General features: G+C 38.0%; 1 protein-coding gene across 1 annotated transcript; it reads left to right on the top strand.

Annotated features, from left to right (window-relative positions):
- The first annotated feature begins 224 nt into the window (after positions 1–224).
- LOC150089622 (protein CFDP2-like) lies at positions 225–758 on the top strand. The gene has a single exon (XM_090390052.1). The coding sequence runs from the start codon at positions 225–227 to the stop codon at positions 756–758; it is 534 nt and encodes a 177-aa protein (XP_090246178.1).
- Positions 759–16855: the final 16097 nt, after the last annotated feature.

Genomic DNA, 16855 nt, shown 5'->3' with positions numbered 1-16855 from the left:
AAAAAGGAAGACAAGACAACAGCGTAAAGGGGATCTCAGTGTCGTCAGATGCAGATGCCTCTCTCTCAGTACGGATAACTATGTTATCCGGCAGGTTGTGGCGGATCGTCAACAAGAAACTGTAAGCAGAACTAGCAGCAGCAGAAACAGAAAAAAAAAAACAGACGCGCGTTGAATTGGCTACTTGGAATGTGAAGACTCTTTCCAATGCCGCAAATTTGATAATGTCAACCAACCAGGAAATGGAACGATTACAAATTAACATACTCGTGTTATGTGAGATCAGGTGGAAAGAGAACGGAGACTTCAAGACAGGGCAACAAAGAATGATTTATTCGGGAGGAGACGGACACGAAAGAGGAGTTGGGGATTTGTTGGATAGGGCAACGTCTGAGACAGTGTTAAGTTGGTGGGCTTTATCGGACAGAATGCTGCTGTTCAAACTCAAAGGAGAACCTTTTGATATGGCCATCATTCAGGAGTATGCTCCAACAACAGAGAGTAGTGAAGCGGAACTAGAAAAGTTTTATGAGCAGCTGGAAACAGCAAGGAAACAATGCAAATCTCAGGAAATTATAATCATAATGGAAGACTTAAATGCAAAAGTAGGAAGTGAGCCAGATGGAGACGTGATAGGAAGATATGGATTGGGAAATCAAATGAAAGAGGGCGAAATCTGGGCACAGTGGTGCAAGATAAATCAACAAGTGATTACCAACACTTGGTTTAAAGAACATCCAAGGCGCACCTGGACATAGAAAAGTTCAGGAGACAATGTAAGAAAATCAAATAGACCATATCATTATAAATAAACGCTTTAGGAACGCCATCCTTCAGGTAAAGGACATATCCAGCAGCGGATCGCGGAAGCGACCATGTACCAGTTGTAGCCAAACTCCTGGTTAAGCTGAAAAAACTGAAACAAAGCACAAGAACGGAATGTTTTCAATTTGATCTATTGCAGAAAGGTGATGGCATTAGGAATGCATATACTAAGGCGGTCAGAGGCAGGTATGAGATACTTACAAATGAAGGAAACAGCAAATGGCACGCACTTAAGGAAGCCTTGACCAACATAACATGTGAGACCATTCCAAAGAAAGAAAGGAAAAGTAAAAATGAATGGATGACGAGCAAAATCCTGAGCTTGATGAGACAAAGGCAACAGATTTTTCCAAGACGTAGCGAAGAATATCAGAAGATGGACAAGGAAATTATGAGGGAATGCAAAGAGGCAAAAGAAGCATGGTTAAATGAGCAGTGCCAAGAGATTGAAAAATATGAACGCTCAGAGCCAACTACAATGTACAGGAAGATCAAGGAGTTGGTGGGATATAAGATCTGTCCAGCGTTGGCTGTATAAAATCGAAGGACGGAACAGTAATCATGGAAAAAGGCAAAGTTATGAACAGATGGATAGAATACGTAGAAGAATTTCTTTTCAGGACGAACGCGGGGAAAAACCAACGAGCCATGGGACCCTGAAAGGTTCCGGAAATACTGAAATCGGAAGTCAGGGCAGCTGTATCCCGATTGAAAAGTAATAAGGCGGCCGGACCAGACGCCATCGTGACAGAAATGATAAGGGCTTTAGATGATTTTGGCATTGCGATAATAGCTGAGGGTGTTAAATGAGATATATGAGTGGAGTGATACCAGAGGATCTTAGTAAATCCATATTCATAGTTCTGCCAAAGAAACCAGGGGCTATTGATTGTGAACTACATCCCACCATTAATGAGTAATATTACTAAAATTCTTCTAAGAATAATATTGATGAGGATAAGGAATAAAATAAGGCCGGAGATAGGAGAAGAACAATGTGGATTTATGCAAAATAATGGAACAAGAAATGCTATCTTTATGATAAGGATAATGTCGAAGAGGGCTATTAAAATGCGGAGAGACCTGTTTGTGTTTTTCATTGATCTTACGAAGGCATTTGATAGGGTGAAATATGAAGAACTCTTCAACATTCTAGATTGTTTAGACATAGACGGGAAAGACATAAGGATACTGGGAACAAACAGCCAGCCTTAAAATTGGAAAAGACAGGGGTGAGAACATAAGAATTCTGAGGGGTGTAAGACAGGGATGTGTTTGCTCTCCGCACCTATTCAACCTCTACAGCGAGGAAATTATGAGAGAAACACATGGAATTGGAGGATTCGCATTTGACGGACAGAATGTAAATAACGTCAGATATGCAGACATCGCTCTCACTGCCGAGACAGAAGAACTACAGGAACATCTAGACAAAGTAGTGGAACAAAGTGGAGCAATATGGCCTTAGTTGCTAATGCTCCTAAAAACCAAATAACAAACTAACAAACAGTGGAACAAAGTAGAAGGAAAGGCTTAACAATAAACATTAAAAAAACAGAGTACATAGTTTTCAGCAAAAAGAAAATTATGCCCAAATGCATACTGAAAATAGGGAACAACGTCATAAGACAAGTAGAGAAATACAATTATCTAGGGAGTTGTATTACACAAGATGGACGATCAGATAATGAAATCAAAAGACGGATTGGTATGGCCAAGGCCACATTTCAGAAACTCGGCAACATACTAAAAGATAGGAAACTGTCAATGAAAACGAAAAACAGAATTTTGAACTGTTATGTTATACCTGTCCTTACGTACGGTAGTGAATGCTGTGCAATCTCCCGAGAAATAACAAAGCGTTTGGAGGCGACAGAAGTTTTAGAGACAGATGCTCAGAATATCCTGGACTGAACATATCACGAATGTAGAGGTACTACAAAGAGCAGGAACGCATAGATCATTACTGAGGAACATAAGAGAAAAGCTGCTGAAATTTTTTGGGCACATCATGAGGAAGCAAGGTTTGGAGGAGATCATCATGACAGGCAAGGTGAATGGAAAGCGAAGCAGAGGAAGACAAAGAATAAACTATATTAGTAGTCTGACCAACTGGATGAATGTACGGAGTCTAGACCTGCTAAGAACAGCAAAAGATCGCGAGTTGTGGAAGACCATGATCACCAACGTCCTTAACGGACACGGTAGGTAGGTAGGGAGAGAGAGAGAGAGAGAGAGAGAGAGAGAGAGAGAGAGAGAGAGAGAGAGAGAGAGAGACTTGTCTGTGGAACACCGATACGCGTAGAAATTCTTGTTTTGCTAATAGCAGGACTACATTCTACTGACTGAAGAATGTGTTCTGTTTCATCCACATTTTTTTCTTTTGCACGTTCAGAAGAAATATGAGCGCTGGGAACTGTACCAGTCTCATGCAGTTTGAATGAAACGCTCTTGAATACGGTATTCTGCGGTTAGGAAACAGTCGACGGTATTCTCTACAAGCAGCAGTAGAACTTCCACCACAAAAACCGTAGACAAACATCATGTTGAGCATGTATAAAGATGTTCTTAACAACACTTCTAACACCAAACAGCGTCAGGTTATAACTGCTTCATGGTCACATCTGATTCAGGGAGTTGTGCGCGCCAACTTCAAACAGCTGTATCACCGTACCCATTGAGAATTTGACACATGCTTATAAAATCTCGGCTTTCATAATAATGCATCGTTTAGTTATTCTCGTACAAATATTAATACTAAACCATGAGAATACTGCGTTTGACACAAGGATTACAAAGATTTTAATCATCAACTAAGACCATATTGCTGCGGGAATATGCGGTGGTCATTCCCTGACCTTTCCTCATCCTCTGTATTTGATAATATGCTGTAGGTATGAATATGATTACTTTCATTGTAAGATCTTAAATCATTGCTACTAATTGTCATCTGTAGGGCAGATTTTCCCAACTGTTTTCAATGAATACCAAGTTAGTTCTTTTAGAACACCAGGCGAGCATCAAATTGTATTTTTGAATATTCAACGTATACCCCTATATGTTTACAAAAATGAGCAATAATCATCAAAATTTAAAAATAAAAATAATATCCTGTCTATGATATTTAGCATTAGCAGTAGTAGAGGCATATGATACAAGAAAGCAAACTTATGCAGCATCAGCTAGAAAAAAAGAAAAAAAAAAAAACTTCCACTTCACCCCTCCGTTCGTTCGAAATACCTGTCCAGCTAAGCGTTAAATTTATTTAGGCTATCAACTTCCACAACACGAAGTCTGTTCCACCAACCAACTACCTGCAGGCCAAAGGCAAATTTCCTCACGTCTATCCTACATCTGTCTTTTTTTTTTCAATTTGAATTTATGCCCTCTCAGGTGATTATTCTGAGGAAGAGGCAGAATCCCATAAGCATTGAGCATGCTCAAACCATTCATACACCTCTATCAGATCACCTCGCCGGTGCCTAGTCTCCAGACACGGTAATTTGAAAACTTAAGCCTTTCTTCGTAAGAGCAACCCTTTGTTCCATTCACTAACCTTGTTGCTCTTCTCTGTACTCGTTCCATCAGCTCTTCATCCTTCTTGAAATGAGGCCTCCAGACCTTTATACAGTACTCAAGGTGTGGCCTGACCATTGCCTTATACAAGGAAATAATCATCTCCTTATCCCTGCTAGAAAATTTCCTGTATATCATTGATAAGACACCATGAGCTACTCTTGCAGCCCGTCTGCACTGCTCAGAAAACTTCATATCTGCCTGCACAACCACCTCCAGGTCCCTTTCATTCTCTACCACTGTCAGTGTAGTACCACAGAGTTGATACGTTGCTCTGGGGTTGCTGTTTCCCATATGTAGTACTTTACATTTGTCAATGTTAAACTTCATTTGCCACCTCTCAGTCCATCTGCTCAACCTTTCCAGATCCTGTTGCAGCAGCATAGCGTCAGTAGTGTCCTTACCAACCCTGCCAACCTTTGTATCGTCTGAAAACTTGGACATTAAGCTTGATACGCCATCATCAATATTATTTATAAATACAGAAAACAATAATGGACTCAACACTGAACCATGAGGGGCTCCATTAATAACATTAGTCCACGACGAGCAGTGTTTATTGATTACCACTCTCAGTCTTCTCCCCCTCAACCACCCCTTTATCCATAGCAGCAATTTGCCTCCAATGCCACACTGCTCCAATTTGTGCAGCAGTCATCCATGTGCAACAGTATCAAAAGCCTTTCTAAGATCCAAGTAAGTTATTCCCTGCATCCAGTTCTTTTGTGACTGCATCATAGTATCCAATAAAATTGGTTAGGCAAGACTTCCCCTTAACAAAACCATGCTGTGTCTGAGCTATAACTGAAGTCTTGTCTAGATGATTCTGCGGTGCTTCTTTAACCAGTGTCTCACAGGTCTATAATTACTTGTGTCAGTCTTTGATCCTATTCTTCTTTGTGAATTGGGGTAACATTTGCACATCTGCAGTCTATGGGTACCTCCCCTGAGTCCAAGGAAGCTCTCATAATTATGGCTAAGGGTTTGCTTACTTCGTTTGCTGCCTCCTTTAATATAACTGGATAGATCCCATCCACCCCAGGTGTCTTTCTTGTGTTTATCTTCAGGGGATTCAGGGATATCTTCAACAATTTCTCCTCCACTTTACTCTCAGTTATTACAAGATTATCTAGCTTACTGCCAGAGTTGAATACACCTCTGACATTCCCTTCGCTGAATAACTCTTCATGTGTGAATGTCGATGCAAAATATTCATTTAGTTTGTTAGCTACCTGAGCAGGATAATCAACAGTTGAACCATCGATATCAAGTGGGCCAATCTGATTCATCCCCTTCCTTCTAGAGTTTACATAAGAAAAGAACTCTTTGCTGTTTTTATTTGCATCCCTTGCCAAAGATTTCTCGTAATCTGCCTTCGCCTGCCTAACCTCCTTTGTAACTTGGTTACAGATCAACTTATATATATCATAGGCTTCTGTGTCACATGTTAATTTATATTTATCCCAAGCATTTTTCTTCTCTGTCAAATGTCTCATTAGTTCATCTGACATCCATTTAGGCGTAAACCTTAAACTATATTTTTGATTGGTATGTAAAGCCTAGTAGCTTCCAAGATAAGTTCTTTGAATGCTTCCCATTTTGAATTTGCTGTTGGTAACATCATCATTTGGTCCCACCGTATAGAATTTAAATACTGTCTTAGACCATCGTAGTCGCCTTTACGAAAGCAATAACTCTTCCCTTTACCCCTGATGGTAGTTACCTCTTTGAGTAAATCCCACTTCAGCACACTGTGATCACTGCCACCTAGTGGTTCCTCTATCTGCAGATTCTTAATGCATGAAGCATCACTACTGATAATCAAATCAAGAATATTACTCCCTCTAGTTGCCTCCTGAACATGCTGCTGTAGAAAACAATCATCCAATAAATCCATCCATCCAAAAGCCTTGCTAGTGTGTGAGTGACCAGCCCCCAAATTCCAGTCAATATCTGGGAAATTAAAATCTCCCATTATAAGACTCTCTGATTTACTGGCCCACTCTATTTCCCTGTACAGTTTCTTATTATACTCATCAGAGTCATTAGGCCTATAGCACACTCCTACTCTCAATTTTGATCTCCCGGTGCTTATGTCACACCAAACTGACTCGACACTGCACTATCCAGCGATGTCGACTGGCTTCACTTAATCCGATTTTATGTGTTTCTTAACTAATAGTATAACCCCTCCTCCCTTCCTATCCTGTCTATCCTTTCTGTAGGCACGTTACAATAGTTTACCATCTGTGTGACACCACGTCTCTGATATCCCAACAATATCCGCCTTTGATGCTTTGAGCAATACCTCAAATTCATCAAATTTATTTTCCAAACTCCTAGCATTGGTGTACACGCAAGTATACATGCACCTGTTCTTTTCTTAGCTACCCTAACACAACCCATGTGTTTACCTGTACCGCAATGACTCCCAGCAGTCTCTGAAATATCCTGCATCTTGTTTTCTAGGCTTCTGCTCATTCCAATAGAAGCAGTGCAAGAATCACTTTCACCTCTGCCAGTGGCTAATGTTAATCTATTAGTCCTTGTATCCCCCCAAGCTAGCAGTTTTCCGACCCACCTAACACTGCCTCGATAGCATCAGCAAATATTCTTGGACCCTTTCTATTTAAGTGTATCCCATCCCTGTAGAAGCAGTCCCTTCTGTTAACAAGTACAGACCAGGCTGAAAAAAATTATACCCCTTGAACCTTGCACAATCTTTCTAGGGCCGAATTAATCGACAAGGCTCTCATCATATACTCCCTCCTATGGTGTCTGGGCAGAATATAAATAACATCAAAAGTAGGGAGAAAAGGACGGCAGTGTTCCTCTATATAAGACGATAATCAAATTTAGAATACTGTACTGTGTTCGTGTCTGGAGTCCACACTTGAAGAAAGACAAAGCTTATAGAAAGAAGGGAAACCAGTTTGGTGAAGTGGACTAATCGATGTCCATAAACAGAACGGCTTAGAAGTTTGGCAACGCGACATATCAGAGGATGGAGACCTGATAGAGTTATATAAATCCATGAAGGGAATCAGTAAAATGAACGGGAGAGGTATATTTTCACTGGTATAAGAGAGAAGAACCAGGCAAAATTTTTAGGTGTAACAGAAGGCTAGATCTCATGAAATTAACTTTCTGGTAAAGTTAAAAGCGAAACAGAACAGCCATTTTTTTGGAACGGGGAAGGTATGAGTGATAGAGAAGAATATTTTTTCCTTTTGTTTTTCTTTTTGCAAACAGCAAAAAGAAATCAAGGCTTCCTTGAGTTATTTAGCCTTTAAAATACTGCAGTAATACTATAATACTAAAGTATAAACATTATTACGAATATATTGTAATAAATCTGTTACAATTTATTACAATTGTAACAGATTTATTAAAACACGGTTCAAAAATCTAATTCCCTTAAAATCTTAAGAAGGAGTCAAACACCCTAAGAAATGAATTATAAAAATAATAAAGTATAATAATAAGTTGGTAACAACCGGCGCATTTCGCACAAAGCATATGTTCTGTCAATGGAACATCTTGTAGATCGGGGAAATATAAATGTTTTTTGTTTGATTTAATTCCTACTGAAGTCTCATCCCCCACAAACGCAAATCTGACCGCAATCCAAAGAAAATTTTAATTCTAGGGTGTGTAAAGCGGGTGTTAGCAGAACATTAAAGACACATTTTTTCAATAAATTTACAAACCTTTAGTGAACATTATATACAGCATTTACATAAAAAACAAACTACGTATATACATGAATACTAATTTCCATATATTTATAAACCATACTATAGTACAATACACTATCTCTCTCTCTCTTTCTCTCTCATCAAATATTCTCAATTTACAAATTATTAGCATCGGTTTGTATCAGTTGTATCTTACTTAATATGAATAATCGATGATTACTCAATCATTCTCTTACATTACCAATTTTATCACTTACATCAGCAAAACTCATTTCAACTCTTATTACTCTTTCTATATATTTGTTTCTAGTCTTTAACACATGAAATGTATTACAACTGGTATCCTCTTACCTCAGTAATGTTCAATATAAATCATTTATTCTACCTTAATACTCTCTAGTTATCTCTCTTTACTCATGAGGTTTCTCTTTAATAAAATTTCTTTCTCTTTAAACCGCATCTGGTATGTTATCTTGTGTTGCCACCTGGCCTAATTTGATGATAAAAGTTAAGATATCCTTACAAACTACCCCTATAAATATAATTTCTTTCCTAATTCCTTTATACTATCACTTTATTTTTATTACCCCTGTACCACCCTTACATTATTTCATGATCATTAACATTCATAACAAATTGCCTCAACCTTAGTAACTAACTTGTTTAATACAACAGGAATGTTCTTTTTTTTAAAATGGACTATCACTCAATTCCTTACAGAGCTAGGTTATGAGTCCTTGAGTTCAGGATTCGATAAAAAAAACAGGAACGGACTTACGTTCCAGAATGGCCACTGCTTGCAATTTACTTTACCTTCAGGCTTCCTTCATGGCAGATAGGCTTCCTTCCTGCCTTCCGATGCCACACCAGGCTTTCTGTCTCTTCTTGGCTCACTTATCTGCACAACTGGCCATTATCACTGCCTTCCGATGCCGGAGCAGGCTTTCTTTCTCTTCTTGATTAGATTCGTTAATCTATCTCTTAAGGAACGGAAGCGCTCCTAAATACCTTTATGGATATCCTTATCCATCTTTATAGAGCTCTCATCAGGTTTCGCTTTGACTATGGTTCTCCAGTGTATGACTCTGGGAGAAAAGGTACTTTAGAGCGATTAAACATCATCCAGCACAGTGCTCTGAGAGTTGCTCTAGGGGCTTTCAGAACCTCTCCAGTTCAGAGTCTTTACATCGAAGCCATTGAACCTCCCTTACATCTTCGCAGAAAAACATTTCTTCTGCTGTATGGCGGAAAAATTTGCAGTCTTCCCTCTCACCCTTGTTTGAGGTTGTTGTTGTTGTTTATTAGTTGTTGGCGCATCGGCTTCTGTGGCCATAATGCACCCCTTGTTGGAGATCTCTTTAGAAAACCCAGGGGGTTTAGATGGGAACAAGCATTCTGTATGTTATCAGACATTCAGTCTAAAACACTGATGGATCCAATATCTTTCTATCTCAGAAGATTTAGGAGAAGTCCGGTTGGCTTGCCTCCCTAAAATCTACTCATGCACACCTTCTCGATGGTAAGTCCTCTTATATCACTTAGGTGGCAACGAACGTGTAAAGTGGTTCTCTTCAAGACGCCTAGTCAGCGTGAAGAGGAAAAGACCAAGCCCTCCAGCACATGACAGCACAACGGAACAAAGGGCCCTCAGTGGCTTTCACTCCCTCTCTTACGGCAGCGAGAGGATCAGAGTGGAAGCAGAGGGAGCTAAGAATCTCTGGGTAAGACCAGGCTGCCATGCACGGAAACTGAACTTGGCATGTTACAACGTAAGATCGCTCATCGGTGAAGACAGGATATTAGAGCTGGAAAAGGAATTAGAAAATGTGAATTGGAATATCATCGGTTTAACTGAAACAAGAAGAAGAAATGAATCACTTATAAGTTTATCAATTGGAAATCTGCTGTACACCAATTGAAACAGTGAAAGGAGCGAAGGTAGAGTTGGCTTTCTGGTCCATAAAGATATAAAAAACAACATTTTGGATTTCAAAAGTACATCACCAAGGGTGTCAAGACTACTACTCAGGCTTTCTGAGAGATACAAGCTAAAGGTTATAATGATTTATGCACCAACATTGAGCCAATATAATGAAGATGTTGAATAAATGTACTCCGAAATTGAGAGTCTTCTAGATGAGCAGAAAACCCGGTACACTATCATTATGGGGGACTTCAATGCTAAGATTGGAAAGTGACAAAACAACGCAAAAAGGGGAACTATAAGAAATTTTGGAATTGGCGAAAGAAATGAGAGGTGAAAGACTTGTGGAATTTGCAGAATCTCGAGGATTGTCAGTAATGAACACTTTTTTCAAGAAAAGGGTAAACATTAGGTGTTCGAGCCCAAATGGATTCACAACTAATGAAATCGACTTCATCCTCACAAACAGAAGATATATCGCGAATATACCGTTCTGAACAAAGTAAATGTTGAAGTTATCGCAGAATGGTAAGATGCACACTTGATATATATGTAAGAAAAGAAAGGAAAAAACTGACTCGAGTAAATAATACGAAGATCTTTGAGATAACATAAGAGGAGAAAAAGCAGTATGTACTGGAACTTAAGAACAAGTTTGAGCTTCTGCAGACGACTCAGGACCAAGATAATGAAGAAGAATATTACAACTTTCTGAAAGTGATAAAGCCCAAGAAAACTATAGGTAAAAAAAATCCAAAGAATAAAAAATTAGTCAAGAAACACGTCATGATTAACCGAAGACGACAAATGAAGAGCAAGATAAATACTGACAATGATAAAATTGAGTAGTATACTGAGTTATGCAAAGCCATTAGAAAGAGACTCAGAGAGGACATAAGAAGATTTAACACAAGAAAAGTAGAACAAGTATTAAGGGAAAACAAAGGATTTAAATCAGCATCCATGAGCAGTAATGTAGAAAGACAAATGATACTGAAACTAAAGAATAGCGACGGTGTACTTATAAATAGCAGAGAAGGCATAATTCAAATAGCAGAAGACTACTATAGAGAATATGCAAGGGTCGCGAGAATTATGCCAGCAGTGGGGAAGATGGATCGCAAATTAGTAACACTTACGACATACCCGATATCCTTCCTGATGAGGTAGAACGTGCGTTGAGGAAAACGAAGAATCAGAAAGCCCCGGGGGAAGATGAAGTTACTGTAGGGTTGTTAAAATTGGGAGGAAGAGACATGGCACAAAAACTGGCAAGACTCTTCAAAACTGCATTAGACAAGGTGTAATGCCTAAGGAGTCGAATAATGCAATCATAGTTTTGCTGCATAAGAAAGGAGATAAATCTGAAATTGGAAATTATAGACCAATTAGCTTGTTATCCCACATCTACAAATTGTTCACGAGGGTCATTACTAACAGATTAGAAAGAATACTTGATGGGAATCAACCGAAAGAGCAAGCTGGCTTTAGGACAGGATTCTCAACTATGGATCACCTTCACGTAATATCACAGCTAATGGAGAAAGCAAATGAATATAAAACACCATTATGCCTGGCATTTGTGGATTATGAAAAGGCATTTGACTCCATACAGCATAAGGCAATGTTTCGGGCACTAGAAAGACAAGGCATAGATACTCCATATATTATGATTTTGAAGAAAATATATGAGAACGCTACTTCCTTTATTAGACTAGACAAAGACAGTAGCAAATTTAAAATTGAGAAAGGAGTTCGACACGGAGACACAATATCTCCGAAGTTATTTACTGCTGCCCTTGAGGAAGCTTTCAGAAAACTAGACTGGTCAAAGAAAGGAATCAATGTGAATGGAGAGTACCTAAACCATTTACGATTTGCAGATTACATTGTGGTCATAAGCCACGATCCCAAAGAAATAGAGAAAAATCTTAAATTAGTTATGCAGAGTTAGTAAGGATTTTGGACTAAAGATGAATATGGCTAAAACAAAAGTAATGAAGAACAAGTTTGCCATAGAAAGGGATATAATGATTGAAGGAGCAGTAATTGAAAAGGTGAACTCATATACTTATCTGGGATAAAGTCATTATCTGATTAGTCATTAGCTGTAATAATGATAAATAGCTGGAAGTCAAGAGAAGAATAAATTTTGGATGGATAGCATTCAGGAAATATAGTCACATACTGAGGAGCACTATCCCAATTTGTCTGAAACGTAAAATAATGAACCAATGTATACTCCCCGCAATGACTTATGGAAGTGAAACTTGGGCCCTCACCAAAAGAATGGAAGAGAAGCTGAGAACTACACAGCGAAGAATGGAACGAATTATATTGGGAATCAGACTGTTAGATAAGAAGAGAAACACAGTAACACTTACGACATACGTAAAAGACATTCTTATCAAAACTAAAGAACTAAATGATATTGGGCAGGACACGTGATGACAGATGGACTAAGAGAATAACAGAATGGTAGCCAAGAGGAGCTAGAAGAAAACCTGGAAGTTCACGACGGAGATGGACAGATGAAATTCATGAGTTTGTGGGTAGTAAATGAATGGCCATTGCACAATACAAAAGGAACTGGAAAGTTGTTGGAGAGGCCTTCATCCTGCAATGTATTGAAAATGGCTGAGGATGATGATACAAAACCGAACGGGAGTCATTTTACAATAGTAAACCAAATGAAAACCGACCTGCTCCACTTAGATTTAAGGAATTGACTCAATCATGGAATATAGAAATCGGTAATATATTTCAGGACATGACACCACCAAATCCAACTTGGACAAATATCTGTGCAATATATGATGACTATTGAAAACAGTCATCATATATAGCACAGTTACATGCAGCTTACCCTCTTTCTCATTCACAGGGCTGTGAAATCTACACAGATGAAATCAAACACTGAGATCCAAGTAGGTGCATGCTGCAGTAATATTCCCGTCATTCACCTCTTCTGTCTTATTACCGGTAGAATACAATATCTTCACTGCTGAGCTTTATGCTATAAACTTAGCTCTGGATCACATTACAGTATTGAGCATCCGTCTGCTTTAATATATACTGACTCACTCAGTGCTGTCTGCTATAAATAGTAATACCAGCTCCTCTCACCCTGTAATACAGTGGTTTTCAACGGGGGTGCCGCGGCACCTTAGAGTGCCGCATCAACATTCCAGGAGTGCCACGTAATTTGGGTTTAAGTTACTTAAACTTATTATTATTTTTAAATTTATGTTTATTTCATTATAAAAAGGTGTACAGTATCTTTTTAATTTTGTAGTGATCTATAATTGAAGTTTACTTCGTACCTCTATATAAAGAATAAAATTATATACTGTATATATATAATTTGTATTATGAAATGTAATTTTTATAATTATATTATTGTAATAAATATCATATATATATATATATATATATATACAGAGAGAAATCGGATCTAAGGGGCAGAAAATTGAATAGTGGTGCCGCAAAAAAAATAAATTACTTAGGGGTGCCGTTATTAAAAAAAGGTTGAAAACCACTGCTGTAATTAAACAAATCCATTCTAAATTTTATTATTATTATCATCATTATTAGCCATATGGTGGTGCAAGGAAGCCTAAGGCTTATGCTGCACCAGCCAAAAAAAAAAAAAAAAAATCCCACGTTACCCTGAGAGAGAGAAAGAAGGGAATCACCAAGGAAGCAAGAAAGAGAAGAATGATGATATCTAGATCAGGACTAAATAAGGTTTGTCAATCCCACACTCACTAGATGTGAGTCCCTGGGGTAAAATCACTTGCGCGTAATGAGTCAAACCAAACTGTGACATTTTGCTGGATCCCAAGTCATTCTGGGATAGAAGAAAATGAAAACGCAGATCTTGGCCAAACAAACAGATACTTCTATTTTACAGACTTGTCAAGTTCCATATACTGATTTCAAACCCATCATCTGTAAAGCATGTTACAATAGTTGGTCAGTAATCTGGAGAGATTATCCAGGAAACAATCTTTACCAAATAAAACCAGATCCAAAGCTGTGGCTCTCCAGCTTCAGTAAAAGCAGACGAGAAGTAATTCTAGGAAGGCTAAGAATTGGGCATACTTACCTCACACACCTCTATCTATTAACGAATGACAGAGCTCCTCAATGCACATCATGTCATGTGCAACTGACTGTTCATCATTTATTAGAGGACTGACCTGAAATTCTCAATATCCGCTCAAACAGCTTTAAATCATGGGCTAATGCACAGTCATCACTAACATTAGTGTAGATTCTTAAAGATGACCTAAATAAGAAAGAACTGTTTACCTTCCTAAATAACATAGGAAGATACCATGAAATATAACAGGTATTGCAATAAAGTTGTTATTTACTATTAACCATTAGAAAGGCACAATATGGCCCTAGCAGCCTATGTGTCATGAAATACCAACACTATAAATCTCATGAAACGCAACTAACTACCTTACTGTGGTTCGCTGTTCATAAGGGAAGGTAATGTCTTGTCAATGTGCACCTCCACTTGCTACATGTTCATTGTTCTAAGAATAACATTTTCCATCACATAATATGACATCAAATTCTCATCTTATTATTACTAAGTTATCGGTGTTATTTTATTTTTCAAATCATTTAATATCTGTGGCTTAGAAAGGAAAGGTATACCTCCTCCGATAACCCTACGGAAATAAATTTGGCACCATTTATTCTGGATATCAAGGCAGCCAGTTTACCTCTCCGCTATACAATAGTAGTAATACGTTTAGGAATACCTCAAGCAACGTGTCCATTATGACTGTTGCTGTATGATAAGTTACTTAATTTTGTTGAAAACCAAACTCAAGTAGATTAATTTCCTGTAATTATGGCACGAGAAAATTTTGGATCATGTGTTGGTTTATTTCACCGTTTACTGTTGTTGTTTCGCCTTGATCATTTTCGAAAAAATACATACGAATTATTCTGCGCGACAAACTTCAGGACACAGTAACATCTGACTGCATCTTTTGCAGCGCACAATTCGTGGATTAACTGTGGCCCAAAACCGAAAATATGGTTACGAAACTATTTAAATTAAAATGAGCTTCGCCACTATCTTTCCTTCATGAAATCTGAGACAAACTTTTAATCTGAAAGAAAAAGAAAATTACCAGATACAGACACTAATTTGCAAATTTAGTGATATAATAAATTTGGGATTTCAACGGTGAAACAAATTTTAAATATTCATAAAGTGGTTTCATTAATATTATATGTTTAAAAAATTTATCAAAATAAAATTTCCACTCTTCTTTTGCCGGATACCGTACAGTGCCATTAGGTTCTCACATCTTGTTTAAAAAACAATTACGGTAGTTCATTCTCAGCTTTCGTTAGAAGTCTGTTAGAATTTGTACGCGAAATCCCGATCTAGCAACGAATCTTTCACCATTGGAAAAACCGGAAGTCGCTCGAAGAAGCTTCAACTGACCACACCTGGCTGTTTCATCCAAACAACTATCAGAACCGAACTATACAAAATAACGCTTTCTGCAAAATATGAACACACTGGAAGATGTTACTTTTATTCTTTCTCCAAATAAATTTGTAGAAAGAATAAACTTTGATATGCGTCCCCCAATCAACTTATTCTCCTGCATACAGATATATGAAACGAATAAAACAAAGTAAAGAGGAAGGGGAAAACTTTTGCATGTTTTAATTAGGGACAGTGTTAATCATTGCAATAACAGAAAGAAATCGTCAGGATAATGAGCGAATACGATTGACTCAAGGCTCGTTCTTACAAACTGAGTAGTAGCCTTTAGCCAAACTAATGCCGAGATGATTAAGAAACTTTCCTTTAGTTAGATGGTACCCTAATATCGCGGTCGTTAAGGCTAAAGTATGCTGCAAATTACTTGCTATCCCCAAGTGTACCACCTTCCTGTACTGACCACACCCCCTTACCGAAGACAGCTCTTCACTGCTGGTTATAATCATTCGTTAATGGCATCGATCGTTTACAAGCTAGTGACGGAATGTTAGAACACTTGTCATTGCAGCAATGAAAGGGCAACGTGAAATAAAGCATAAATTTCCACGTAATGACCTCGAGAGTGCCATCACCAACTAATTGTCTGTTAAAGCATAAACACGTGGCGTGATCGAGAACAGTGCCGATTATAATGGCGTGCAACTGATCTTCACACACATGTCACCCTTTCAATCGAATTTCCACTGGATGCGTTATTCCAATGGCCTTCTCTTGAAGCTCCTGTACGATGTTTGAACTCTAAAGTTTGAGATCCTTCTTTTGCGTGTACTAGATTATTAAATAAATTATTCAGTGAAGATCAGTGCATTAGGATTCTTCTGATATAAACCCACATATGACACAGCCAATAGAAAATGAGCATGTTATATCTAGTTCTAGGTTACTCTGTAAACAAATAAGTCGCAGCATTTCTGAATATTAAGTACATGTACATATAAATAATGTTCTTTTTTTTTTTTATTTTTGTCTGACTAGAAAGAGATTTATATTTTTAATGAGCTAAAAGTTGCATATTGCCTGTACTCCAAAACCACAAGTTTAAAAGAAATTCATGTTTAAAATAACATATAACATTACTTAATCAGTCTTCTGTTACAGAGCCATTACTAGCGTTGTTAGCAAGCCATTTCTTCTGGGTTGTTGTGGTAGGATTTTAGGAGCATCAGCAATTAAGGCCATATTGCTCCTTGTATATTATCTCTAAATTGCATGTATTCTGAGGTTGATTTTCTGTTTGCTGGACGAAACACCAAGTTTCCGGGAGTTAAAAAACCATGGTACGTCGCCTGA

The sequence above is a fragment of the Mastigoproctus giganteus genome, chromosome 2, assembly GCF_048544385.1.
Source record: "Mastigoproctus giganteus isolate SK-2022 chromosome 2, ASM4854438v1, whole genome shotgun sequence".
Taxonomy (NCBI): domain Eukaryota; kingdom Metazoa; phylum Arthropoda; class Arachnida; order Uropygi; family Thelyphonidae; genus Mastigoproctus; species Mastigoproctus giganteus.
Note: the sequence above shows the minus strand (reverse complement) of the source record. Positions and strands in the feature narration are given on the sequence as shown.

Bases quoted from the DNA above. Each gene is read 5' to 3' on its own strand.
- LOC150089622 (XM_090390052.1), top strand. From the start codon at position 225: ATGTCAACCAACCAGGAAATGGAACGATTACAAATTAACATACTCGTG.